A 25,655-nucleotide genomic window follows, 5' to 3' on the forward strand; every position below is an offset into this window, starting at 1 on the left:
TCATCCCCCCCTTTTGATCGCATAATTTCACGACTTTATATCGATTAACATTGATTCATTCATTGATTAAGTACACTGTATACTGCGTTGTTAATTTACTATATCATCCTATGCATGCATCCGTCTTGCATATATATATACACCAGTGTATTGGCTTTACTCGGTTTATCGGAATGCCACGTGTCAGTGCGATCGAAGGCTGAATGAGGAACTCGAGGTACAACCGGTAACTGCGCGTATAACAATATGAGGAGTGACGATATTGGAAAACTTGGCGGTAGATATCAACATCAGCATATATGATACTCACTCATCCTGACATCTTGTAAAATCAGGCAATAAACATATTCTTGGAGCATACATTGAGCAGGAACTTCGAAGGTCAAACTGTCCGCTGGTATTATCCAAAAGATACACCATGTCACCGATCCTCAAGCGAGATATATCCGAACAATATCGACAAGCCAAACGACTGGCTTCCGCGACTCTCGGCTCATCATCCAATGATAAATCATATAACAACTATGAAAGGGTATATGAAGATGAACTAGGAGAGAGCTCTTCTGGTAGTAGTAGTAGGAAGAACGAGGGATATTCGAATAGCTCTTCGGCGAGACAGGGTATAGGAGTGGATAAGGGGGAGGTTGAGAGTGCTTTCCCAACTTGGAAGGGGAGTACTACTCCGCAAATGTCTAATGGATCTTGCAAAGGGAAAGGGAGAGATACGGGTCAAGGAGAGCATACGAGAATAGCCGCTGCCGAAGAGTATGAGTTAAATGACGATCTGGAAAAGGATGAGGAATATATCAAAAGGTCAGATTCGATATCAATAGATGAAGATCAGATTAGACCTGTACGATCTAGAAGATTGAATATGGATTATGCTGAGCCTGACGATGGAATACGGAATACCAATTTGAACGGGATAGGTAAATGGAGGGATTTAAGGAGTCTCTTATTAGAAGTGAGTTATCTACTTGTCTGTATACACCTACCAATCTGAATGATCTAATATTGCTTCTCACTATATCAGTCAACGCCTTCATTACTCCTCTCGCTGATCGGACTAGTATTCACGGGCGAGTTACTCGAGCATCTCGCAAGATGGCGAGTTTTTCGCCGGGTCGATGAGCTATTCATCCTCGTTCCGATGATAGGTAATCTCAAGGGGAACCTCGAGATGTGCCTATCAGCGAGATTAGGTACCTCTGCCAATATAGGTGAACTGGATCATAAACCCACCAGAAAGAAGATGATCATGGCCAACTTGACCTTGTTAGGTCTACAAGCACTCTTGATCTCATGCCTGGCAGCGGTCATTTCATTCTTCTTAGGGTGGATCACCATCCATCGATTGGGTGATTCACCTTCGTCTGGAGATACCACCACTGTGATATCTCCTCCCGAACCTGAAGATCCGGGATTATCGATGGCTGGCGAAGAGTGGCATGAGGGATATACCAGACCGGGATTCAAGCAGCTCTTAATGGTTTTAGCGACTGGCATGGGAGCAGCAGGGATATCGTCAGCTGTTTTGGGTAGCTTTATGAGTAGTTTGATTATTTTGGCTAGATGGTGGGGTGCTGATCCTGGTGAGTGAAAAGTCCCTCTGAGTACTCATATCTCACTTAACCGAGAATATATTCCTTTTCGCATACATTCGAGCTCACACCTCCTTGTGGGATAGACAACATCACACCACCCGTTGCGGCATGTCTCGGGGATTTGCTTACTCTCTTCGTCCTCGCCTTGCTGGGTACAGCGCTAGTAGGAGCAATGGATACTGTTATACCGCTCTTGGCAGTCATCGTCATGTCAATAGCAGCTGGATGGTTCACTAGACGAGTGATAAGGAATGAATGGGTCAAGAATGTTGCTAAGGGTGGATGGGTCCCATTGGTGAGTCTGATCGATCGCATTATTGGTATCATGTGTTATCATCATCGACACTGTCATCTCATATCCTATACATGGGAGGCAATCGGCTAATACCTTCTGCTCTGATTATAACAGATCGGCGCGATGCTCATCTCAAGTGGAACGGGTATGGTCCTAGCTAAAGGTGTAGGGAAGTACCGTGGTTTTGCACTACTGGCCATCTCCATGACAGGTGAATTACGAGTATGCTTCAACAATCTTCCAAGCGCATGTACTGAGTATCCTTGGTATGGGCTGTGTGAATAGGTCTGACGGGTTCCATCGGTGCCATCCATGCCAACAGACTTTCCACCTCTCTTCATACGCTACTCCATCCCAAACCGCATTCCGAAACTCTATCGTCATCAAGTAATGGTATAAATCATCACGGCTTGACACCTTTCCAAAGCGCTATGGCATTATACCTCATTGCTTTCCCATGCCAAGCTGCGTTCCTGGCATTCGTAAGTTGGGCAGGATGGATAGAAATCAATTTGGGATTGGCAGGTTGGGCATGTTACGCTTTGACCGTGAGCTGCTATTCGATGGAGTTTCCCCAACGGTAGAAGCTGACTATTGGGGTTTTCTTTTGCAGACCGGTGTATCGTTAGTGTTGGCTCATTGGATGACCCTGTTCTTCTGGTCCAAAGACTTAGATCCAGAGTGAGTGAACAACCATGCCCAACAATATACGACAACAGCCACAGATGAAAAGTGTACAGATTTGCTGATCGTTCACTATATTAGCTCATACACCTTACCAATCCACTCGGCATTGGTCGATTTCCTAGGTCAACTATTCCTGATGCTAGCATATGAGATTTGTATATGGCAAGGAAAAGATGTTGTAATTCATGACAAGGTTGAACGATTATTTTCACCTCCATCATAGTCATGGCCACTTCCAGATTAATTCAACACTTCACAGATATCTTGTATATTCATATATAATACGTTTGTACATTCATCCTCGGTACATACTATTGGCAGGCTATGTAGCATCATGCATATCATATAGCATTTCTTGCATGACTGAGAACATAATTCTGTTGGTCAAGTAGATCATATATTGCATTAAAAGGCATCAAGAGATAATTGAAACAAGGTTGAAAGGAAGAAAAACACGAAAATGAACAAGTTAAAAAGATATGGAGCTAAGGAATAATGTATTCGTCTATGTTACATGAAAAAGAAACATTCTCGAGGTAGTCCCATTGTCTGGTAAGAGCAATGTGGGATTGATATAAAGTCATAATAGTAAAGCGGAAGGCAAGCTACAAGGAGATAAAGGAGATAAAGTCGATCGTTTTCTGTCCATGATGTTCAGATCGGTTGGATCATCTTAAATTACAGATCAACTAAATTACCCGTTGAAGTAGAAGGACTATCTTTCTTCTTGCCTTTACCCATAGGCTCAGCTTTGAGGAGATCTATCAATACCGAATCCAAACATAAATGTCAGCCTTAATCTTTCCCTGACCTTTGATCAAGTGATACAGAGTAGAGTTCGGACGGTTGACTCACCTTCTGCAACCTTTTTCTGTTCCCCTTTCAGACCCTCATCATCATCCCCATGAGCCTTCAAGAACGCCTCAACCTCATCCATCACATCATCCCCTTCTCCCTCTCCATCATCATCAGAATCTCCAATAGCGTCAATCGCAAAGTTAGGTCGGTGCATCACAGCTTCCTGAGCAGCTTTGACCATTTGACTTTCTTCCCTGTACCTACCCTCGACGTCTGCCAAGGAACGTTTCTCATCAGGTGTGCCGATCGTAGTGGTAGATTCAACCGTCTTGGTAGACGCCTGAGACACAGCCGAGGATGATCTTTGTCTGGGGGGTGTCGGTCGTTGGAATTGTCCAGCTTGTTGAGCGGGCGTCAAGAGAGATTCTCTAGCTTTCAAGTCTCCAGACGAAGTGGATGACTCGACAGTCTTGGTTAGAGCGGGTTTTCTCCATTCGGCGTGTTTGCCTAGAGCGGCACCGAAACCATCGGCAAGTCTGTTCAACCGGTTTTTGTTCCTGCGACAGAATATCAGTATCAGCTGGACCCGAAACCCCGGACAGTATCAACTGAGACAGCGCTCAACTCACTCATTAGTTACCACGAGGTTCATTAATCCACCCAATAGTCCTTCAGGTCGCTGATGAGCTTGATGATAATCTTCATCGCCAGTCTGTTCCAACTGGAACGAAGCCGTCAAGTCATTTGCAAAGAAGTTTTCCAGTAACTCGTCCGCAAGCACAACCATTCGGAAGGTCGCGAGATCTAGGCAAAAAAAAACACTTTGTCAGCTGAAATCCGTATGATACGAGGTCCATGTACGTAGCAGCTCACTGAGATAAGGTAAATTATGCGGCCCAGCCGACGAATCTGATCTTTCTCTGGCACCTGATGCAGTCTCCCTATCACCATGTATAGGTACTTTCTCATCTACACTTCCCTCTGGTGCGGTAGCATCCCCAAACTCATATGCGTTCAAAATGAATTTCGATACTGCTGCAAGGTAGATATCTCCAGGCTCGTTTCGGAAAATGAACTATGATATTTCGTAAGCTATGCTTTTGAGTCGCATTATATAGGATCAGCTTACCAGTAATGATTCAGATAATTGGATGACTTCATCTTTAGTCAAGAAGCCATCTTTATCTTTATCATGCTAAATTTTCACATTAGCTAAATTCGAGTGTTGGGAAACGATTACCTAACTTACCAACTCAAAGAACCATTCTATCGATTCCATCAATCCAGCAGTCATCACCCTATTCAAACCCAGCACTACGTCCTGTAACGACAAAGTACCTTGATTCTGTGAATCCCAAGCGAAGAACAACCTGATCGACCGAAAATCAGTCAGCTTCATTATACAATAGATGTATTAACTCAACTGACCTATCAATCAACTCATGGTCCGCCACTCGTCTATCCGTCCTCTGTATGAAAGCGTTCGTCGTGACAGTCTCCTCTCTCGCCCAAGTAGCAATCTGCGATAAAAACACTCTAAACGTCCTATGATCGATCCTAGTCTCCACTCGACCTTGAGCATCAACCTGTATTCTCGGTTGATCGAATTGATCTCCTGGCAAAGGCGAACTTCCAGGATATGTCGAAGGTCCAGCTTCAGGTGAACAAATTGCAGAGAAATAATGATCGTATATTATCCCAATTTGTTCCTTTGAGAATTTCCCAACGTTCTTCAAATTTCTGACGGCAGCTCTTTTAGAGAACTTCTCGATCTCATCAGAAATGATCGCTCGTAATCTTTTTCGTTCGGCAGTTATGGTTTCATCGGTAATGACGTTGAACTCCCTGAATGCAACAACCAGCAATTCTTGGAAATTCGTTATAGCCCGGACTCGGGGATCGGGATGGTCTGGATGAGCGGAGTCTCCAATGGTTGCGAAGTACGATCGCATCAGATTGATGAACATCCCATCGTCGGTCACTTCGAGCAAAGCTTCTCCATTTATCTTGAGAACAGCTGAGATGTGAACAAGAATGAGCTAGATCGTTCGCGGATGCGTCCCGCATAGCTCACCTAGACCGATCTGGAATAACACCTTGACACCCATGGCTAAAACACAATCTACAATCCTGAAAGCGAAAATGAGCGGCATTGAGTTGATATACAAACTCAAGAACCAACTAAAGGTTGTTTCGTGTCAGCTAACATTTCAGCTTGTCGTGGAGGATAAAGCTTACGGTAAGGAAGCCACCGAAATCTGTACATCCACCGAGACGAAGTGCTCTTGAATCATGGGCAAGCATCGATGTACGAGCGATTCAAACACTCTTTGATCGAGCAGGGTTCCTTCCATGGATGGACTGAATAGAAGTTGTGAGCGACGTGCACGCAAATTATGCTGGGAGAGGTAGCTTACCTGTAGTACCCAGGTAATATCCTATCGCAGAGTACTTCCAACAGCCAGAAAGCCTGTTCTTCCGACATGTAGCTATATACAGCATCAGCTGATTCTATCCTCAAAAGTGATGGACAGCCTAGCTGACTCACATAAGTAATCCAGCAACGACTATATTCAAAGCTTGACAATAACTACAGGGTTGGTATTTTGGTCAGCTGGTGACAATGGTGAAGAGGTATGATGCAGCTTACCCAAGTTCAGGATTTCTGAAACTGTAAGCTACCAATACTCTCCTCAATCTAGCTAACCCTTCTTCTGATTGATAAGCTTTATATTCAGGTAAAGATCTATTCAAATCTTTTTCAATCTCGTCGGTGGACTGCGAGGATTTCCCAGCATTCTGGGAAAGTAATAATCCGTATGTTTCTGGATTGGCAAATCGGAGATCTAAAAGGAATATATGGTCAATGAGCATTATGACACATCAGATGATGGTATGGGACAAATGAGACTTACAGACGGAACCAGACATAACTTCCCATAATTCACCTCTTAATCTAGATGGCAGACCAACTTGAAGCAGCCTTTGGAAAGGCGGATAACGAAGTACTATGTGGGGGATGGTTCAGTAAGCTGTAATAATCTTGAGGATGGACTAATTTTGTCCAGCTTACAAGTAAGGTTTCGTCCATGGACTGTATAAAAAGCAGATATCAGCGCGAGTCTCGCTCATGAAATGATGAAATAGAGGTTCGAGGGCTCAATGATAGGGCAAGATGAGGGAAGATCTGAAAGGTCACACTCACTCATGAAATATTCCCTCCACAATTTCATCTTACTTCTCTCTCTCATTTTCCGCGCATCACCTGGAAAACCAAATTGTTCACCTAACCCTCTTTGGTATATCCCTTTCCCTTCTCCTCCCGGTCCCCTCAGATCGCTTTCCGCCTCCGTACCGACATTACCAGCTTTCTCATTTAACTCCGTACCCAATAACAAGTGGTCAGTTTGCTGTTGACCTGCGGCTGTTGAGACGGGGGAGGATAGGAGGTATTCGGAGTAGAGCGAGGGGAGGAAAGGCTTGAGCTGTTTCATTGCGGAGAGCTAGACAGATGTATTTGAGTCATGTTAATCAGCTTAATCAGCGATATGGATGAAGAACATTAAAGTTGTCATTGAAAGGAGATATATTTGGTGATATTAATCAAGGGTTGCACTTACCTGCGACTTCAAGGCATCCCTCAACAAAATCGCAAAATGTTCAGCGGTCGGTAAAAGGGATGTCAATTGAAGGATCTACCATAACATAACATACCATGATCAGATTCATGTCAGCTTTTTCCTTGTGGGACTGGTAGAAGAGAAAGCTCACAATCCTCATCCCATGCCATGTCGCAAGTGATAAAGCGAATACACCTGCTCTCGAGTTGAGTCTGTGCGGGCGACATGATAACAGTGATGAGTGTGAGAAGACACGGAAGAGATTGAGAGAAGTAGACGGGATCCAGTCAAATGGTGAGCTCACCTCTCAACCCTCCTAATGGTATATAAAGGAATCGTACATCTACATGACTTCCTATCAAGACTTATGAAACATAAAAAGGGAGGTAACAAGCTGAGTCGACCGGCCTGCCAACATTTATCATACAACATCAGTATCTTGATAATCCTTCAGTTTCTATATAGTATGTGATAAGAGGGAGCTCACATAAACTTCTTCTTTACCTTCCACACTGATTACAGCATTGATATCCATACTTTGCAATTCCTCTTGACCATTCTTGTATGGCCTTTCTCTCAGCTTGACCACCGAGGGTGGATCAGAGGGACCAGGTAGAGAAGATTGTAGAGGGACGTTGAAGAAATCGCGGGTAAGCTCGTCCTTGGATTTCTCGCGGTATGATCGAAGGTGGAGAGGGAGGGACATGATGGGTGGTCGTCGGAGGCGTAGTCCAGGTTGGATGAGGGGTAGAGGTGGTGGAAGGGTTTAAAGAAGTCGAAATTTCTGAGTAGGTGTGGGACTGCTCGCTAGCGGGTTATGCCGAGTATGGTTGTTGCTATGATGAGCAGTATGGTATATAGTATATAGTATATGGTGTATGATCCACCACCAAGTGGCTGTTTCGGATCAACGTCAGTGGTGATGAGAGTGAGAGTTGATAGCGATGAGTGAGACTCGATTACATAATTGACGCACAGTCTCGTTATCCACGCGTAGGAACGTAACGAAAGATAACACGCGTTTCAGCTGTAACAGTGTGAATGTGGGAGGATCATATAGACCAATAGCCTGCATACTCGAATGATCATCATATTGGTCGATGCATAAGGGATGAGATGATCAAGAGATCAAATCATCATCATAGTATCGTATACACGATGCTATCATATACTTCCAAAAAAAAAAGTAAAAAAGAAGTATCCTATAACATGGAGCCAAAGATGATAGATCACCGTCGAGCTTCTTCCGCCATGCTCTCCGCCCCCCTTCATAAACTACTATCTACCGCCTTATACGCCATGCTTCCATCTGAGTGTGTTTCGAATTCCACTTCAACCGCCAATAAGTCACCTTTCACCTATGTCATCGTGATTCCTGATCCCACAAAGCTATCCTATCCACCTTGAGCAGCTCTACTCATCCTATCCAAGTACGTCTCCCACAACTCATCCACGAACCTCTCATCCGACTACATCACCACAAACCATCAGCACCAGTGACAAAACCAGTTTGTTCAAGTAGCTTTGTAGATAACTTACCAAAATCAAATCCGTTACTCTCCTTTTGAATTCCATCTTCCTCTCCTCTTTACCTAATCCAATACCAGCAACTCTTAATCCCTCCTGTTGTTCTCTCCTCTGTAATCCATCAATAAACGATTCAGCTATTATACCTCTTGACTCCATGTTGCTTTTATATCCATTCAAATTAGGTGTATGACTCCCAGGGGTATGGAACGATACCGCCGGTGAAGCATTAGAAGTCGAAGGTGAAGGTGCAGCTGCAGCTGCTGTAGCTGCAGTCTGGGCGAATGTCGCATCTCCAATTTTATGATACCTCTGCTGAGGTTGTTGAGCTTGACTAGCTGGTGAGTATTGACCGACCGGAGGTGGGGGTGTCGGTCGACCATGAGGGAAATGGGGGTGAGGGTGAGGTGGTGGGTACTGTTGCATTTGCGCTTGAGGTGGGAATTGCTGGATGGGGAATTGTTGAATTTCAGGTACGGGTGGATAAGGTGCAGGAGGTACGTTGGGAGTAGGAGTCTCATTTTGGAATTCTGGTCCGGACGGTTGTGGTGGTTGGTGGGGAGAGACTTGCTGTTGTGGTTGAGGTGGAGCTAAGCCCAGTATGCTCATCAAGAGATCATCAGCGGTCTGACCAGGTGGAGATTGGATTGGAGCTGGTGGAGCCGGTGGAGAGATGGGAAGATGAGCGTGGGTAGAGGAGGGGTCCGCTGGAGTAGGTACGGGTATAGGTCCAGGAGGTGGTGGAGCGGTAGCGGCAGTTAAAATCGGTTGACTGGTCGTAGATACTGTAGTGGTCGTTATTGTTGTTGTCTGGGTAGGAGGGGTAGGGACAGCTGGTTGGACGGGAGGTGATTGTATTGGTGGTGACTGTGTTGAATATCGAGTTAGCATATGAGGTGGTTACAGTATACAAAGCTGAACATACCTTCATGAGTCCTGCGAATAACCTCGATAAGCCATCTTCGTTCTGAGGGACAGGCTGAGCGGCTGAGTTTGCGGGGGATGACGGCAGATCAGTCCGTTTAGAGGGTTCTCCACATATACTACAGCGGTGTCAGCTATCTTGCAAAAGGAATGCACCGGATTATCGGCTTACCCTAACACCGTCCTCCTGAATCTCTCAACAGCATCAGGACCTTCAGAGAACCATATACCTATCCGCTGTTCTGCGATTTCGATGGCCCATTCATGGTCAAAAGACTACCCCTAGCAGACGGTACACGATATACTCACTATCACCTCTTCGAGCCACTTGTAACATGCCTTGATCAATGACCGTCAACTTCATTTCACCAGGTACGAGCGGTATAGCGGGGTTCTTTAGACCTTGCCGATTTAACATGTACAACGACCATTCTGGGGTTTTGTCCCTATTATATGGGGAAAAGAGTATCTCAGCGTAAGTATGAAGGAGATGTCTTTCCATTGATAGCTCCCATATCAAGCGTAGTTGTGAGTAGGGATGCAAGACCTTACACCATCAAATCACATTCCAAGAAATCCCCTATAAGATGCGCTTGTACTAATCATCCATTGATAACAAGTCTGATATGACACTCTCACCCACCTCTGTACGACGAATAACGGTCCCTCAGATTTCTGTTTCTCCCATTTCCCTCCTAATTCATCATAGTGATAAATCACCGAATAAACGCTCGTCTCCAATATCTGAGCTACAGATGGGTCTGCTCGCTTGACTGATCTGAGATTTGTCGCATTTCGATAGTCGATCAGCTGCTGTTCTTCTTCGGTAAGAGAAGATGACATTGTAGATTTCGGTGAAGTGATAGTGGACGGTCGTGGACAAGAGGAATCAAGAAGGTTGATTGGTTGTTTGGTTTGGTCTGTATGCGTATGACTGAGATACTTTCTGGTCGTTCTTGTTCGTGCTACTATCTTTGTTGACTCTTCTACAACCTGTACTATATCCTCACTGGTGTCGTCCTGTCTTGTTGCTTTATACTGCTGGTATATAGATTATTTAGTCAACATCACTCAGTGCAGAAAGGAAGTGACCCTTCATCCATCTCTCCAACTGAACTCGATTAATCCTCTTCCTTTCCCGGCACGTGTCATCCACGCGCACCTCAATCCAAGACTCGCTTTCGGCTTTAACCTGTAACCGGAGTCTCCGCATGCAGGCTACATCCGCCCCGGTTGAATCCTCGATCGATTGAGCCGGTGGGACGGTCCGAGCGTATAACATTCATTCGAATTCATAAACAAATCGTATTCGCATATATACAAGGAAGCGGTGAATGTTGGGTGTTGAGTGTGCTTGATCACTTATCTAGACACTAGACTGCTACAGAAGATCAAGTCAATCATCCTCAAGGGCCAAGTCGACATGTCCCCCTCTACACCCCTCGAACCATTCTGTACAGCCATCCTTCGTACACTGCGACGATCCCTCATCCCTCCCAATCTACCTAGACCCCTCCCTACTCACAACGTCCGATCGAGTAAACCCATAAGCGAATCAGCGATATTGATACCGCTCATGAATATACGTGATCAGCCGCATCTGTTGATGGAAGTGAGAGGGAGGGGGTTGAGGGTACATGCCGGTGAAGTGAGGTGAGCGAATTATCCTTGAATGAAAGGAGGGTAAAGCTGATAAGATGATGAATGATCGTTGGATAGTTTTCCAGGTGGGAAAGCTGATCAGGTAAGTTATCATATGTCTCACCGATGTACGGTTTGGTCAAGGATCAAGAGTTTATTGTCAGACCTGGAATCATGCTAACTCCCTGTTTTCTTCCTTTTGACCTCTTAGAGAGACGATTCACTCGTTCATACAGCATTGAGAGAAGCCCAGGAAGAACTTGCCATACCACCCTCTCACGTCGAGATATTAGGTATGTTAGAACCAGAGTACAGTCTAGGTAACAAGAGTAGAGTATGGCCTTTTGTCGTGAGTATGAGTCTTTTCCTTTGTATCTTGATTCCACATAGAAGAAAGATATCTGCGTGTTTTCTCTTCCAGCACATACCTTGAGAGAAGGGGTATTGTCAAGCTACTACTGGTACAAATCATAGTAACTTAACATACTGATCTCACCTCTTGACCATATAGGGATTCATACATTCCGATCCTCAACCATTCCCCTCCATCCCCCAAACCCTCCCTTCTCTCCCTCTGTCCGACCTCACCCCGAATTCCGAGGAAGTATCTTCCATCATAACTCTGCCTCTATCCGCTCTTCAGGATCCAAGCAAGCTGTCCGTGCATTACTTCAGACTAGATTTGAATAAACCATACTATAGAATAGATTGTAAAGATTATCTCCTAAATCGACACAGACAACAGCAGCAACAGCAAGCCAAGGGAGATGATCGACATAGTTCTGACCAGAATCCAAATCGGACAATAGGATTAGAAGAGAACGGAGAATCATCTGAGAAATTGGAAGTCTGGGGATTGAGCGGATGGTTCTTGAATAAATTGGCTAAGAGGGCAGGTTGGATGGACAGTCCTCCGAAAGGGATTTCACCTGAAGATTGAAGATTAGCATGGGTGATAGCAATACAATAAGCCGAGAACGATACAAGGAGAAGGAAAAGATGAATATGGTTTAAAAGATACATGGTGGTCACTTTTGTACTAATGTAAGCTAATCTAGTTTATCATGTTGTATATCATATCCTACAATCATCATTTCATCCCATCATCACAACATTATAATGTATAATCACTATAAACTACTTTTTTCTCAAAAATACCTTCCGCTCCTCAATGAGATACATTTTCTGTGAGAGATACAAACAGCGTTGGAGGTCTAACAACGAATATGTACGGTAAGATTTCTACAACACACACGAACCGACGAACCATGCAGTATCGAATAAGCGGCAAAAGTATCTTCCGACTGATGACTGATTGAAATGAATCGTTCAACCACTTGACACATACAGGGTGTCCTGTATCGATAGATAATTACGCCGTCGTAGGTTGAGCATAAGCCATCAAGATAGTATGTGAATCGCCTTGTTCCGGACCTGGTATGTTGATCATTGATGGTGGGGTATGTATCATGCTCTGCAGTAAGCACCAAGGCAATGGACTATTAGTCCAGTTCACGTCCTCGTACCAGAGAGAAGTCAAGTGGTAAACGACTCACAAGGTATGCATCTCGAAGTAACGAGGCTTCTGTGGGACCTTTGTCAAGTTCGGCACGATCATTAGGTGATGTGATCTACAAATTGTGAGGGCGGGCAAAATTCATCAATCAACTATTCAAGAGGTTGTTATCGAAACTTACCTCATCAACATTGGAAATCACCGCCGACCATCTACTAGATTCAATACCCGTTACAGTCCTCTCATCGTCCATTCCCATGTTCATCGTCAGTTGATTCTGTATAATCCTATCCCATTCAAATGCCTCACTTCCACTACCACTTCCAGTGGAAGTTTGCGTGGAGCTAGGTAATCCACCACTCGGTAATCCCGCTGAAGAGTTATCATCAACATCAGATATACTGAGCGATAACCATGATTGATCTAACGTATGTGAAGTGGATTTCGTAGGTGACAAATCTTGAACAGGATCATCAACCTGTATTTGGAATGATCTAGATAGGTTATTCGACTCGAAAATTCCCTTAGTAAATATATGTTTCTGATCCCGAGTAAGACTGACCTCATCGTTATCGTCGGAAGCACCGGATGGTGAAGGTATATGATCCGGTGGATTGGGAAAATTCTCCAATGATATTCCATCAAGCACCAACCTCGATCTTGAAGGTCTACCATCATTGTCGTTGCTTCTCAGTAATGGTCTTTCCCATGATCTACCCCATCCTCCGATAGCCAGAGGACTAAGTAAAGTAGGTGCTCTACCCAGCGAAGATGCACTAGATGTACTCGAGCTGGTCAGAGTATCCGCACGGGCGAAGGGCGAATAAGGGGTGAATGGTATAGATGTGTATGGAGAAGAGGAAGATGTATATGAAGGAGAAGAAGATGTCAGAGGTGGCGGGGAAGAGAATGATGAAGGCGTAGAAGAAGAGGTCGAGGAATGATATTCGAAATTGGAATACGAGTTCGATCCTGGGTTTGTGGCAAAGGCTGAAGAAGACGAGACGGGCGAGAAGGAGAAGGTGAAAGAAGGTGAAGTATAAGTTATCGGCGAATTATCCGGTCTGGGATTTTCCTCCGCGGGCTTGATGGGGGTTACAGATGGTGGAGGAGATTGAGAGGAGGATCTGATGCTTGATAGGGAAGCTAAAGATAGACGAGAACGATGTACCGGTCGTACAGGCATGGGGGAAAGTGGGGGATGGGTGGTCTTACGTGCGAGACCCGATCGAAGGGAGGCTGCGATTGTTGTAAGGGATGGATGATGTTCTGACCTAGTCATCTTCCGTCGATCTGAGCGAGAGGAGAGGAAAGCTCACCTTTCACAAATATTTCTCCAAAATCCGCAGATACCTATAAAACCCACAGAAGGTCAGTCCCATGCTAAAAAACATCCATTTACAGCTGAAATGACCTCATTGACCAAACTCACCATACTTTCCAGTACGCCTAACTTCTTTCTAATTTCCTCTTCATTCTTTCCCTTCCCCTTCTTCCCTTCTATATAATTACACAGAGCATTTATACCCTGTTCTCGGTCCGATGTCGATGGTCCAAGTGATCGAAGAATAGACGCAACCTAAAGCCCATGATATGTTAAAGCACAGAACATCTGGCGTTATGCCAGGAATTCCCAAGAACCAGATACTCACGTTACTAGCTCTGGAATATACCGTATCCCTCTCTATAACAGAAGTGAAAGTATCGATCGATAATCTATCTCTGTCCATTGACATCGTCTGCTCTCTGTCAATCGTACCTGAGGATTGTGATTTTGAGATGTCTTTCTGGTTGATATGTCGGGAAGGTGTCGATGTAGGACAGGTGGGTGTAGTTGCCCAACGGGATAAGGGTGAAGGGCAAGGCTTGGTAGGTGAATGTGTGAGTGCGAAAGGTGGGAAATGACTCTTACTCAATGTCAAAGTGAATGGTTGATCTCGTGTTGTTGTAGTTGTGGTGGTGGTGGTGGTGGACATATTGATGAGTTTCACATTGCTTTTAACCCAAAAAGTAATAGATGGATGACTACTTCCTTCTCTTTGTCTGTTTGAACTTCTTTATCCAGCCGAACAGATAAGGATAAGATCGCTATATCACCCCCAGCAAGGGGACGAAAACACAGTAAACTATAATTCTCTTCCATTCAAGAGTAGTATAATGATATACCGGCTTCTCACGATTAAACCACTATGTAGGTATCGAATGACGTCTATTCTTTTGTACACCGGCAAGTGATCGATGCTGATAATCTTGATTTCCACATCACGTATACTGTACCCCTTTCCTTCGATATCATCAGGGATGACTGTGAAAGTAACTTGACTGTAGTGCCCATTCCCCCTTGTTAGTGAGGTCTGAACATCTAGCGATAGATGTTAAAGGCACTCAAGCCACAAACAATTACAAACATAATCAGTATGCGATGTTATCTTGACGACGATCAGCAGTACAAAGGGATGAAAGGGATAAAGTCGGTGTCCGTGTCCGTTTCATTCAGGAGTGAAATCACGCACAGATCTTGGTTTTAGCATTTGGTTTTGTGTTGATACGTTTGTGTTTGTCCGTGCATACATGCGGTGTTCGTCACGGGTATTCCAGTTCCACACAGACATCGATGACAGTACGAGGTGTCTGAATTGTATTCCGATGGCACCTCGACCATATTATACTATACTATATACAGTACACACAACCTTCATCTCCCTACGCAAACAGCTCATTCCACCACGATCTCTCCAAATCCTCTATCAAACCTTCCTCATCCTCTATCTCAGCTAAGAACCTCTTCACATCATCTGCACCTAACTTTCTCTCTCCTTTTAATCCACTCAGCTTCTTCGTGATCTTCTGTAATCCACTGCCATACTTCTGTCTATCCTGTTCTTCGGGTACCAAAAGCGTTCTCGTAGCATACAGTCCATTTCTAAGTTGATGTAAGATGATGTTCCTAATCAACAATTCATTCTCCCACCCACTCTGCCATGGTAATTCCTCCCCACCTCCCATCGTACCACCTATACTGAGACTCATCCCTGAACCCGTTGTGGTCGAAGTTCCATCTATTTTCACAAATTTCACTCCCAAGCCTTCACCCGCTCTAGTTGCATACGTAAAAGCATTATCCACCAACTGTCCTACATTCCTCTTAGCAGTCTCATGTATGTCCGCCAACCTAGCTCTTCTCAAACTTGCTTTACTCAAGTTCAGCAATACAGAAGGTTTGAATGCCTTTGGGGTCAGTGCGTTTGTCGGTAGATCCAGAGCAGTGGTAAGATGGGAGGTAGCTTGAGAAAGGTGATACCAAGCTTGTTGAGCCAATGGCGAAGGTCCCGGAGGAAGTTGTTTATTCAAAACCAACATCCTATTGGCAATTTCCATATGTGTATCACTAAGAATCGTCAGAATCTCCGGTCTAACAGTCAAATCTTCAGGTGGAGTTATATCTAAACTTCCTAAAATCGCTGTAAGGGCTGCTATGGCACCTTCCAACGATTTTTCTAATCCCATGTTAGGATGAGCTTGATTTTTGTATATCTCCCATACTATACTATCCATACCCAGCAGTACTTTCACCTCGCACAAGTCTAATTCAGCTTGTCGGCCCGGTGGGGCAAATACCCCTGCACGATCTAATATCTGTCGGACGGTCATTTGTTCTTCTTCACTTGGCGTTTTGGGTTCAGTGGTGGATGTCCATAGCGATAGATGGATATCGATGAGTGTAAGAACAGTGTCGGTATATGTCGAACGAGTCGGTAAATGTGTTTCGAACGATCCTTCTCCTTCGTTTTCATCTTGAGCTTTATCCTTATCCTCATCAACTTGCATACTTCCTTCGTCCAGAGCAGAGTCAGCCGGAGCAACTTCCATCTCATCAACTACCTCCTCGGTTTCATCTACATCATCTTCTTCGCTCGTCGCTCGGAGGTACTCCTCCTGTCCATCCATAACTTCCTGTAAGATATCCCTAGCTTCTGCCCTCAGCTTCCTCACTTCGTCTATCTGGGTATTATCCACATCTAAGTCTTCCAGTATATCTGCGAGGGATGAACATGATTGCGAGAGGTTGAAAGCAACGTCCATGCGAAGTAAAGGAGAGTTGGTGAGTGTCGTTGCTAGACGGTATAATTCGATGGAACGGCGCAAGGGTGCTAAAGAGGTGGGAGGGAGGAGGAAAGAGGTTGATAAGGTGTATAGCACTCTTGCTCTTTACGCAAATGTCAGTTTCCTTTGGCCTTTGGATGAGATAGTAAATTGTTGATTCTCTCACTGGTTGTAGGCTGCATCGTACGTCTGTGAAAATCCTAATGCTTTCTCGTACAAATCCACCGCTCGTTCATAGAACCGCTGAGCCTATACATGTCGTATAAGCATTGTATATTGTATCTCAATCAATCGAGACCACCGACCTTATCACCATCCCTATACCTTTCACCTTTCTCTTCCATTTCCACCCCACCTATTCCCCAATTATCAGCTTACTGGTTCCCGTCGAAAAGGACAAATAAACCCACCATCTAAAGCTTCATCATAAGTATCATACGTGATCTCCCTCTTGTTCTTCCCCGCTTTCTTGGACCGTCGTCGATCATCATCTTCCCCTCGTCGTTTCAAGGGTCGTTTGGGTGGCATCGCACGAGTTAATCTGATAATGGTCTTTGCACAAGATATGGTAACGAGCTAGTTGAACGTATGAGTGACTTTCTAACTTATTCATCAATCGTCCGACCTCCACTTGCAAGACTCGAGAAGGAATATGACATCGTATCTTAATTGTGCTCCCTACATAGCATCGGTAACTCTTGGTCTGGATAAGACCTTCGTCAGTGTGCATAACGTTCATTCTAACATGACGTATTCGGTATACTGATCGTAGTGACGGGTACAGATTTCCAACCAGATCTGGCAGTATTCATACTGTCAGAATTGGAACCACTTTTTGTCGAGTTATCATCTGTATTAGTGGATATTTTCGATGATACTTGCGAATCGGAATTTTCCGATTTTGTGTCATTATCTTCCTCCTTCTTATCCTCTTCATCAGCCTTATTTGAATTTTTGCTCGTCACACTGGTACTCTGGCCTTCACTCCGAATATCATTCTTCGTAATACTTGCTTCACTTGCGTCATCCTTCTCCATGCTCATCTTCGTCCCTTCTTCAGTCACTGTTGATGTCTCCCTCGAAGTGGAACGTGAAATTCCAACTCTCAGATTCCTAGGATTCTCCTCCTCCTCCTCATTATCATTATCTATATCTGACGGGAGTACACGAGGGCGAGGACTCCTAGGATATACCGAATGATCCTGTCTGATAGGGAAGGACCGTTCGGGAAGTGCAGAGGAAGGGATCGATCCTGGACCGACGGTCCCATCTGAGATGTATCTGGTCTGCCGGTCAGTCCAGTAATTATGTACTGACTCTTCTCGATTGGTAGGTATGCTATTACCAAACACCATGGTTTGGTGTGATTGATTTGGCAGTATGTTGGTAGATGACGAAAAGAAGAGCGGGATTGACTCGATTGGAACTAGCCCATAAACAGGTCAGCCAGGTAGGACCGTCATATGACATCCTTTGACGATTTAACTGAAAGAAAGGATCTTACTGGAGCTGGCTTTCGAATGATGGTCGTCAGGCCGTTACAGTGCTTTAAAACTTATTTTCTGGCACAGCTCTGAAGGTCTCGACCAGCTCGGGATAAGAAGTCCTATTTGCAAATTCCACCAAAGAAGTTGAACCTCAACCCATTAGAATACCCTAAATTGCAACACGAAATACAAATCATGGCCTCAAAAACACGATGGGGTACTCCTATTTTGAGAAGGTTGATAAGTCATAGCTGGCCTTTTCTAATCACAATGGCCTATCGAAGCATTTCGTTATTCTGACTTCATCAACCACCATACCACGAAAACACACCGGGTGCCGAATAGGGTACGAAGGCCTCGGGCTCATTGTGAGTCCGCCAATAACCAGCACTTTACAAGCAGAAAGGGAAGCATATCAAGACTGAACAAAAACGTGTAACATGCGCATAGCGAAGACTCATTGGCAATACCAATGGTCTTGTCTTGATAGATCAATCCTTCTATCAGAAAAGGAAGAAAGGCCCAGTATGGCTACCATCTAGCCGTCTGATCGGATCATTTGGTCCTTGGCCTTCTATGTAACTCAAAGTGCGGAATAAACGTTTCTAATCTCGCCTAACCCGATTATACAAATGCGAGATAACGGTATGATATTTCCTTTTGATTCTAGTGGAGTTGAGAGATCGTATCGGGCTTTGTGTAACGTTTTCACATTTACCGATGTACGAACCGCTATGTAAAGCACCTGGTTGAAGAAGGCAACATGTACCTCTTGAGACTTCGTGTAGCTTTTTGTTCGTATGCCAAGGTTGGGAAAAGGTATAAATACCGCTCGAAATCTCGTTAAAATGTCCGATACTGAGTCCCTCATCATCATTCATCAAGTTAATCCACAGTATACTACAGCACACCGTCCTCGCCAACAAATCGATTTGGAGCTGAACATATATTCATCCTGTCCAGTAGTCAAGGTCAATCTCAAGGTCAAGGTCAAGATCCACAACCACCTGCAAATATGCAATCTCGATGGTCATCTTCTACCGAAGCTTCAGCCGGTCGTATGAGTCACCTTGGAGCATATTCCGAAGGGGCACCTACTCCACCTAAAAGATATTCAGATTTAAGTTCTGCCGCTCCTGAATATACATCTCGACAGGCTTCAGCTAGAACATCTCAACATTCCGAGGCTGGTTCAGCACCTCCTAGATATACTTCTCAAGCGGCTTCTGCTAGAAGTTCTCAATATCCCCCTACCACTACTACCACCACTGCCACCAGTAGTACTACTAGTACTGCAGGTGGTGCCACTACCACTGCCACCGCTGGTCCAGCGACGTATATACCCAGTGGGCATCCTCAACGAGTAGCGACTGGTGGTACATACATACCAAGGGGTCATCCCGATTACCAAGGTGGTTCTGGTTCTGGTTCTGGCTCGGGCGGTTCCAGGGGTCAATAAGGTGAATCGCCCAGCCCATTCAGTCCGATGATCAGCAATGACTCGATCTATCATATGTCCTTGAGATTGATCACATCATATTGTCCATAATCACGGTGATTAGTAAATGCTTCCATGCACACTCATACAGTAGCCGAGAGCGATTCCCATGTTCATGTACACTCATCGTTAGCTGGCACTTGCCATGGTCCAGTTACAGGGTGAGTTCCCAGTGGATGTGAAAGTAAAGGTGAAGCGATTGAGGCTAAGAGTGAGATTGACAAATAACGATACATACAATAAAATATAGATAACCAGATGATTACTGTAAAGACTAATCTTGAGCATTTCTGTGACGTCCGAAACATAGACAGTCCAAAATCCCCGTTCAACACCTTCCTATCGCTCAACCATCTTCTACCCTCCACCTCATATAGCTTCAATCTTCTTCCTCTCATTCCTCGCTCTCTCCTCCCACCGTTCAATCATCTCTTCTCCTTCCTTCTGCATCTCCCTATACCTATTCTTCATCTCCATCCTAATTAAATCCTCCAACGTCATCTTCTTCTGCTCTTCCGTAAATTTCACCACCTCCTCTTCTCCCTCGCCCATGTTTTCCCGGTCACTCATACTCCTCGTGTTAATTATTGGAGAAGCCATGAGATCTTCCATCACCTTCCTAGCTTCTATCGCACCACGCGTTAAAGAACTGTCTAATGCTTCTCTAGATAATTGAGAATGAGGTGATGGTCTATTGGCTGATGAGGGTTGAGTAGACCGTAATAGTGATTTAGGTTTTGGTGTGCCTAAGCTGACTGATGGGATAGGTGACGAAGGAGGTATATTAGCGAATCTATCTAATTGGGATAATGGTCTGGGAGATGTCGGACTAGCTGGAGGTAGAGGTGGTAATGGTTTAGAAGATGACGATTTGTTCTGAGAACCGGGCTTGGAAGGTTGCCGTAGTCGAGGTTGAGGTATTGATTCAGGTTCTTCTTCAGTCTGCATTTCAACTTCCGATTCCTGCATAACTACCTCATCCTCCGTTTGACCTCCCTGCTCCTCAACCTTCTTCTTCTTTCCTTTTGATTTGGCAGTAGTAGTTCTAGGTTTGGCTTTAGTCGCCTTCTTAGCTTTTCCCTTCTTCTCCTTATCTTCTACCGGTATTTCCTCCTCCGGTACCGTTGCAGGCAATTGAGTCTGAGATATCGAGGTTATGGTATCGTCCCCAATCACTATCACCTCTGGTTCGTCTATTTCCTTGTTTTGAGTCTCAGCTCCAAGTTCAGCTTCTACTTCCACTGTGTCTTCCTTCTTTTTTCCTCGAGCATTTGTCTTTCTCCTTGTTGTAGTAGAACGAGGTTCGGTATCTTTATTCTTAGCATTATTCCCTTCCAAGACGGCGACTGACCCTGGTTCGGACGGTAGGTCGGTCGCCTGAGTAGACTCTTCTTCTGATTCGGAAACGACAGGCCGAGAAGCAGCTGTAGTAGCTCGTTTTGTCCTGTATATCACGGTTAATCAGCTGCGCTTCAACATAATACTACATGCTGTTTCCAGCTAAACTCACCTTCTGGAAGCTTCAGACTTCTTCGGTTTAGCAGCAGCTTTGGTCTGTATTCAGATCAGCTTAAAGAACAGCTCAGCAATGAAGGTATAGTATTCACTGATTTGTCCTTGCTTGGTCCTCCATTTGCTAACTCAGCTCTGAAGAAATGACAGTCGGGGACTTTACTTTGATGTACTTGCCTGCATCGCATATCAGCTATTGCCACTGTTTGAATGGAAACCGATTTAACATCTTACCAAGGATCATCTGTTGCTTCCCATCCTTCTACAGCATATTCACAATACGGACACATGGCGGTATCTTTTGACGTGCTAGAAGGGCAATATATGAAACCTGCTTGGGCGAGCTATAGAAATTGAATAGACGTGTCAGCAACGAAAAGAGGCACAGGTTCCCAGTAACATGCAGCTGGTATGGTAGAAGAAGATCTTACATTCTTCACTGTTGGCAACCATCCCGATTTCTGCTTATGAGGCCACCACTTTTTGAATGTTTGTTCTCTTATCAATGCAGACTCTTTCGATTGAGGTAGAGACTCTTCCGTTCCGTAAGTTGTGCTGTATCGACCCCATCAGCGATCGAGCACTGAGAAAGATGTAGAATTCAATCTCACTCACGTATAAGCACCATCACTTCTATCTCTCTTCCTCTTCTCAATCTTAACCGTACAAACCATATCTGCCCAAGCACAATTACCCCTCTTGGAATGCTCTTCAAATGGATCATCTCCTTCGTCCCATCCTCCCAATTCCAGATTACACATAAAGCATTTACAGTTATCCCATGATTCCTCTGTCGACCCCGGTGTATGATAGAATCCAGCTTGAGATAGTGAATCCGGTGTAAGATTAGGATGGGTATTTTCTGTTAGTGGGAATGCCGGTTTGACCTTTGATTTGGGTTTTGTTATTGCGTTAAAGGACTGCAGTCGTGTGTCGAGGTTCTGCATCTTGACCAGATGAAGGTATGAGTTTGTCAAGATATGTAATATGAGTGTCCAGCTATAAAGAAGCAAGACGAGATTGTTGATGTTGATGACTGTTGATTTTTATTGTTGACTTTGTACTCACTTGATCTCCCTGACATGGGACATGACACGCGTTAGATAAATAACGTGACTGGCAAGTTACGTAAACCGGTTGATATGAGGGGATGCCACAAGCAGTCTTTCCTGTACGGTGAGAGTCATTTCCCCGTATATCTCCGAGTGCGAGGTAATTCAAGTCCAACGTTGATTTCTGATTTCTGAAAAGTTGGTAGTCGATGGCAGATGGGATATATCCTCAACATCTCTTGCTCAACGCAGATTGTAGTCAACGTCACCATCCCCAACTATACATACACCACGATGTCTCGTATACTCCGACGAGCATTCGCCACCTTCCCTGCTCGAGCAGGGCCATCCACCGCCCCTTCCACAATCTTCCCTTCCGCTTCTTCAGTTTCCAAAACCATCCCTCAAGCAGTCCGAAGACGTCGTACCGAACATGATCATCCCTCCGGTCGAACCACCTCTCTGTCACCTCTTTCCGACTCAGATCTCCATTATGCAAACACAGAAAAGAAATTCCCTTATCAGTTAGAAAAAGATTATCAATCCTTATTGGCCAGCGCTACATTCGATAATGCCCAATTGAGCGATTCTGAACTTCGAGCTAGCTTCTTGAAGGGAACCGCAGAGTGGAGATCCAGAATCAGAGGATATGCTCCTAGGGGTAAAGTCGCAAGACATGAGTATCTGTTGGGTGTAATGGGTGGTCAAAGAATTGCGGTCGAATCAAAACAAGAGGGTCAAGAAGAAGGTCAAGAAGGTGAAGAAGTGATTGACCCAAAAAGTCAGATTGTAGGACAAAGGGTGTATCTTCCGAATATACAGATCCGTCTAATGAGGAATCACGTCAAACCTGGAGAAGAATATGATCCTTATATCGCTACGTTCCGTATCCCACCTGCAATGACTAAGAACGATTTACGATCGTACCTTCTAGCAGTATACAACCTAGAAGTCACGTTCATCAGGACTGATAATTATATTGGAGAAGTTGGACGATCAAGGACAGGTGAAGTTCAGAGAAAATCAGGTTCGAACCATACCTACAAGAGAGCGGTCGTAGGATTGAACGAACCGTTCCATTACCCAGATGATCTAGATGAACTCTATGCCCAAGGACTGAAGAATGGTGTAGGTGATCAATTGGCTCAAGCCAGAGATACTTGGTTACAGGAGAATTACAGTTTGAATATCTCGGAACAGATGAGGAAGAGAGCTATGTTCAAGTATTATAGAGGTACTAGATGGAGGTCGAAGACTCATGCTAATATGGTGAGTGATCTTCTCAATTTTCTGTATATCATATACCCTTATACCATCTGTATCAATGAGGATTCCGTTTGAAAAGATTCCTATTTGACATTGTTTGGGAACCATGACTGATCTTCTCCTTTCTCACAGGGTAACACCATCCGAGAGATCATGAAACGAAGACAAGAGCGAGAAGATCAAGTATCAGAAGAGGTGAAGAGACGATGGTCAGCTATCGCTCAGGAGTCTCTAGGCGGTGAAGGTCAAGCTCAAACAGCATAATGTGGTATAGTGTTTGTATCCGCTATACAGTTCATCTCATGCATAGCTCATCCGTCACCCTTTGTATGTTCAATACCATCTCGCGTCATTCAATTCATATCGTATAACGTCGCATATTATCATCCAGACATACATCCTCACTTATATACCTAAAATCAACCAAAGAGACAAAACACAAGCCAATCAAAACAAATATGCAACCCAACTAGATATGACTATAGTTATTTCTATATACAGAAGATATCGGATCAACTACTGATTAAACAGCATGAGTTCTACCTTTACCTTCTTTAGGTAAAACATTCAATGCTACCGTACTATCAATTCCACTATTTTCTTGATCTGTCAGTCTCGATTCCATCTCAGATTCCATCTTACTTTCAAATGATGTTGGTGAGATATCATTAAAACCATCTATACTTGACTCTTCTTTCTTTACATCATTCAATTCCCATTCTTCAGATTTACTATTCATTTCACCTAACGTCAGTCGATTCGTAAATCGTCCATTGTTGTTGGTCGCGCCACCGCTATCTAGTCTTCCTGAGGGGGAAACACCGAAAGATTGTGTATTGTTCAGAGTGTTATTGCCACCGAAGTTGGAAGAGGTGATACCAAAGTTATCAGATTGGAAGGTGCTGGCTCCATTTCTAGAATTTTCAAAAGCACTAGAATGGGTTGATTTGTTGAAAAATCTAGAAGTCTTGGATTTAGTAGGTGCTTTGGAGTCCATCGTTGTCAATCCAGTGACTCCGTTCCATGTTCTAATTTGTGAAAGACGTAATGAGTTAGCATTCATTATTGTTGTTGAGCGGAGGAAGGGGAGTAGAAGGTAATGGCATGACTCACCGATTCTGCGAAGCGGCTTGTTCCCTCTTGTATCTTGCTCTGCAGGATAAGATACCCAAGATGATAGCGATGGCAAGTAAGAGAGAGCTGATAGAGCTCATCTATTAAATCGGTCTCCTATCAGTCATCTGTACATTTCTGGAACAAAGTTCATTTAGACGGTCGACGATCACTCACAGCAGCTTGGACTTTGACAAACGAGTGAGAGGTAGTTTGGGGTTCCGATAAGACAGCTGTGCCGGAGGGTTCGCTTTCACTAATTGGATGAATGGAATGTCAGAAGGGCTTTTAAAATGACGAGGATATTGATAAGAAATTCACGAAGTGGTAGTCGAGGAAGTACTGTTACCTCCGATTGGGACACCCTATCAGAAGCGAAGTATATGTCAGTCAGATCGATAGGCCATGAGTATATGGAAGATGAACGACTCACATAGAAAGCACAAGCTTGATTGGCATACGCTTGACCGTATGCAGCATCCGCAGAGGAACATGAGGAAGTCCAGCATGCCTATTGCAATCAAGTATGGCTACATCAGCAACAATACTATACGTGCTGGGGTGGTAAGAGGGGATGTTTGACTCACTCCGACTGAATTTATGAAATCTGAAGAGGCACAGAGACAGGTCCAGTCGTCTGCACCTGAACATCCTGTCGTAGGAGCTTGCGCCATACTACATAGCTCAATCATCAGTGTGGGTCCGACGACATCTCGCGGTATGCGGGTCGAACCACTCACCAAGTGATGACACAAGTAGGAACACCCGCGGTGGAGCTACTCCCGTTACTGGTATCAGTCGTATTCGCTCCGTCCTGTCTTCTGATCATTGAATGAAAATTGGGATGTGAAGGTGCCGTCGTCGTTGTATACCAAGGTAGGGGGAGGGGTTTAGATGAATTGGGGAGGTTATGATTACGAAGATCAAGATGTAGATGAAGATAGTTTATGCGGAAGATTGACAGGTCACATCTTTTCACATATACATATACCTGTACATTTATACATGCAT

The 25,655-nt window shown here is 44.5% G+C and overlaps 11 protein-coding genes across 11 annotated transcripts; 4 read left to right on the forward strand and 7 right to left on the reverse strand.

The window, feature by feature from the left end:
* Window positions 1-418: 418 nt before the first annotated feature.
* Window positions 419-2,809, forward strand: L199_007540 (uncharacterized protein; the record flags this gene model as incomplete). Its single annotated transcript, XM_064893229.1, has 7 exons — window positions 419-964; window positions 1,034-1,592; window positions 1,688-1,899; window positions 2,014-2,110; window positions 2,185-2,447; window positions 2,513-2,580; window positions 2,665-2,809. 7 exons carry the CDS (start codon window positions 419-421, stop codon window positions 2,807-2,809), a joined length of 1,890 nt encoding a protein of 629 aa, XP_064749301.1.
* Window positions 2,810-3,264: 455 nt separating this feature from the next.
* L199_007541 (uncharacterized protein) lies at window positions 3,265-7,710 on the reverse strand (the record flags this gene model as incomplete). Its single annotated transcript, XM_064893230.1, has 19 exons — window positions 3,265-3,347; window positions 3,442-3,941; window positions 4,014-4,188; window positions 4,258-4,459; window positions 4,514-4,579; window positions 4,634-4,754; window positions 4,813-5,401; window positions 5,459-5,565; window positions 5,623-5,745; window positions 5,802-5,873; window positions 5,933-5,974; window positions 6,035-6,230; window positions 6,300-6,392; window positions 6,458-6,478; window positions 6,590-6,887; window positions 7,005-7,079; window positions 7,156-7,216; window positions 7,309-7,412; window positions 7,492-7,710. 19 exons carry the CDS (start codon window positions 7,708-7,710, stop codon window positions 3,265-3,267), a joined length of 3,147 nt encoding a protein of 1,048 aa, XP_064749302.1.
* Window positions 7,711-8,398: 688 nt separating this feature from the next.
* On the reverse strand, window positions 8,399-10,298 carry L199_007542 (uncharacterized protein; the record flags this gene model as incomplete). The annotated part of the gene is made up of 6 exons (XM_064893231.1): window positions 8,399-8,473; window positions 8,544-9,398; window positions 9,457-9,574; window positions 9,628-9,697; window positions 9,765-9,901; window positions 10,099-10,298. The coding sequence occupies 6 exons, from the start codon at window positions 10,296-10,298 to the stop codon at window positions 8,399-8,401; spliced, it is 1,455 nt and encodes a 484-aa protein (XP_064749303.1).
* Window positions 10,299-10,878: 580 nt separating this feature from the next.
* Window positions 10,879-12,036, forward strand: L199_007543 (uncharacterized protein; the record flags this gene model as incomplete). Its single annotated transcript, XM_064893232.1, has 4 exons — window positions 10,879-11,108; window positions 11,175-11,199; window positions 11,308-11,445; window positions 11,608-12,036. 4 exons carry the CDS (start codon window positions 10,879-10,881, stop codon window positions 12,034-12,036), a joined length of 822 nt encoding a protein of 273 aa, XP_064749304.1.
* A 432-nt stretch (window positions 12,037-12,468) lies between these two features.
* Window positions 12,469-14,588, reverse strand: L199_007544 (uncharacterized protein; the record flags this gene model as incomplete). Its single annotated transcript, XM_064893233.1, has 6 exons — window positions 12,469-12,570; window positions 12,653-12,727; window positions 12,794-13,851; window positions 13,932-13,965; window positions 14,045-14,191; window positions 14,265-14,588. The coding sequence occupies 6 exons, from the start codon at window positions 14,586-14,588 to the stop codon at window positions 12,469-12,471; spliced, it is 1,740 nt and encodes a 579-aa protein (XP_064749305.1).
* Window positions 14,589-15,315: 727 nt separating this feature from the next.
* On the reverse strand, window positions 15,316-17,244 carry L199_007545 (uncharacterized protein; the record flags this gene model as incomplete). Its single annotated transcript, XM_064893234.1, has 4 exons — window positions 15,316-16,819; window positions 16,883-16,965; window positions 17,022-17,071; window positions 17,127-17,244. 4 exons carry the CDS (start codon window positions 17,242-17,244, stop codon window positions 15,316-15,318), a joined length of 1,755 nt encoding a protein of 584 aa, XP_064749306.1.
* Window positions 17,245-17,456: 212 nt separating this feature from the next.
* On the reverse strand, window positions 17,457-18,071 carry L199_007546 (uncharacterized protein; the record flags this gene model as incomplete). Its single annotated transcript, XM_064893235.1, has 1 exon — window positions 17,457-18,071. One exon carries the CDS (start codon window positions 18,069-18,071, stop codon window positions 17,457-17,459), a length of 615 nt encoding a protein of 204 aa, XP_064749307.1.
* A 980-nt stretch (window positions 18,072-19,051) lies between these two features.
* L199_007547 (uncharacterized protein) lies at window positions 19,052-19,662 on the forward strand (the record flags this gene model as incomplete). The annotated part of the gene is made up of 2 exons (XM_064893236.1): window positions 19,052-19,065; window positions 19,167-19,662. 2 exons carry the CDS (start codon window positions 19,052-19,054, stop codon window positions 19,660-19,662), a joined length of 510 nt encoding a protein of 169 aa, XP_064749308.1.
* Window positions 19,663-20,070: 408 nt separating this feature from the next.
* L199_007548 (uncharacterized protein) lies at window positions 20,071-22,160 on the reverse strand (the record flags this gene model as incomplete). Its single annotated transcript, XM_064893237.1, has 6 exons — window positions 20,071-21,145; window positions 21,212-21,255; window positions 21,309-21,390; window positions 21,448-21,557; window positions 21,645-21,768; window positions 21,829-22,160. 6 exons carry the CDS (start codon window positions 22,158-22,160, stop codon window positions 20,071-20,073), a joined length of 1,767 nt encoding a protein of 588 aa, XP_064749309.1.
* Window positions 22,161-22,559: 399 nt separating this feature from the next.
* L199_007549 (uncharacterized protein) lies at window positions 22,560-23,795 on the forward strand (the record flags this gene model as incomplete). Its single annotated transcript, XM_064893238.1, has 2 exons — window positions 22,560-23,534; window positions 23,664-23,795. The coding sequence occupies 2 exons, from the start codon at window positions 22,560-22,562 to the stop codon at window positions 23,793-23,795; spliced, it is 1,107 nt and encodes a 368-aa protein (XP_064749310.1).
* Window positions 23,796-24,054: 259 nt separating this feature from the next.
* On the reverse strand, window positions 24,055-25,473 carry L199_007550 (uncharacterized protein; the record flags this gene model as incomplete). Its single annotated transcript, XM_064893239.1, has 7 exons — window positions 24,055-24,559; window positions 24,645-24,745; window positions 24,822-24,900; window positions 24,966-25,009; window positions 25,078-25,155; window positions 25,232-25,319; window positions 25,385-25,473. 7 exons carry the CDS (start codon window positions 25,471-25,473, stop codon window positions 24,055-24,057), a joined length of 984 nt encoding a protein of 327 aa, XP_064749311.1.
* Between the last annotated feature and the right edge of the window lie 182 nt (window positions 25,474-25,655).

This window comes from Kwoniella botswanensis, chromosome 2 (genome assembly GCF_036426115.1).
Source record: "Kwoniella botswanensis chromosome 2, complete sequence".
NCBI lineage: Eukaryota > Fungi > Basidiomycota > Tremellomycetes > Tremellales > Cryptococcaceae > Kwoniella > Kwoniella botswanensis.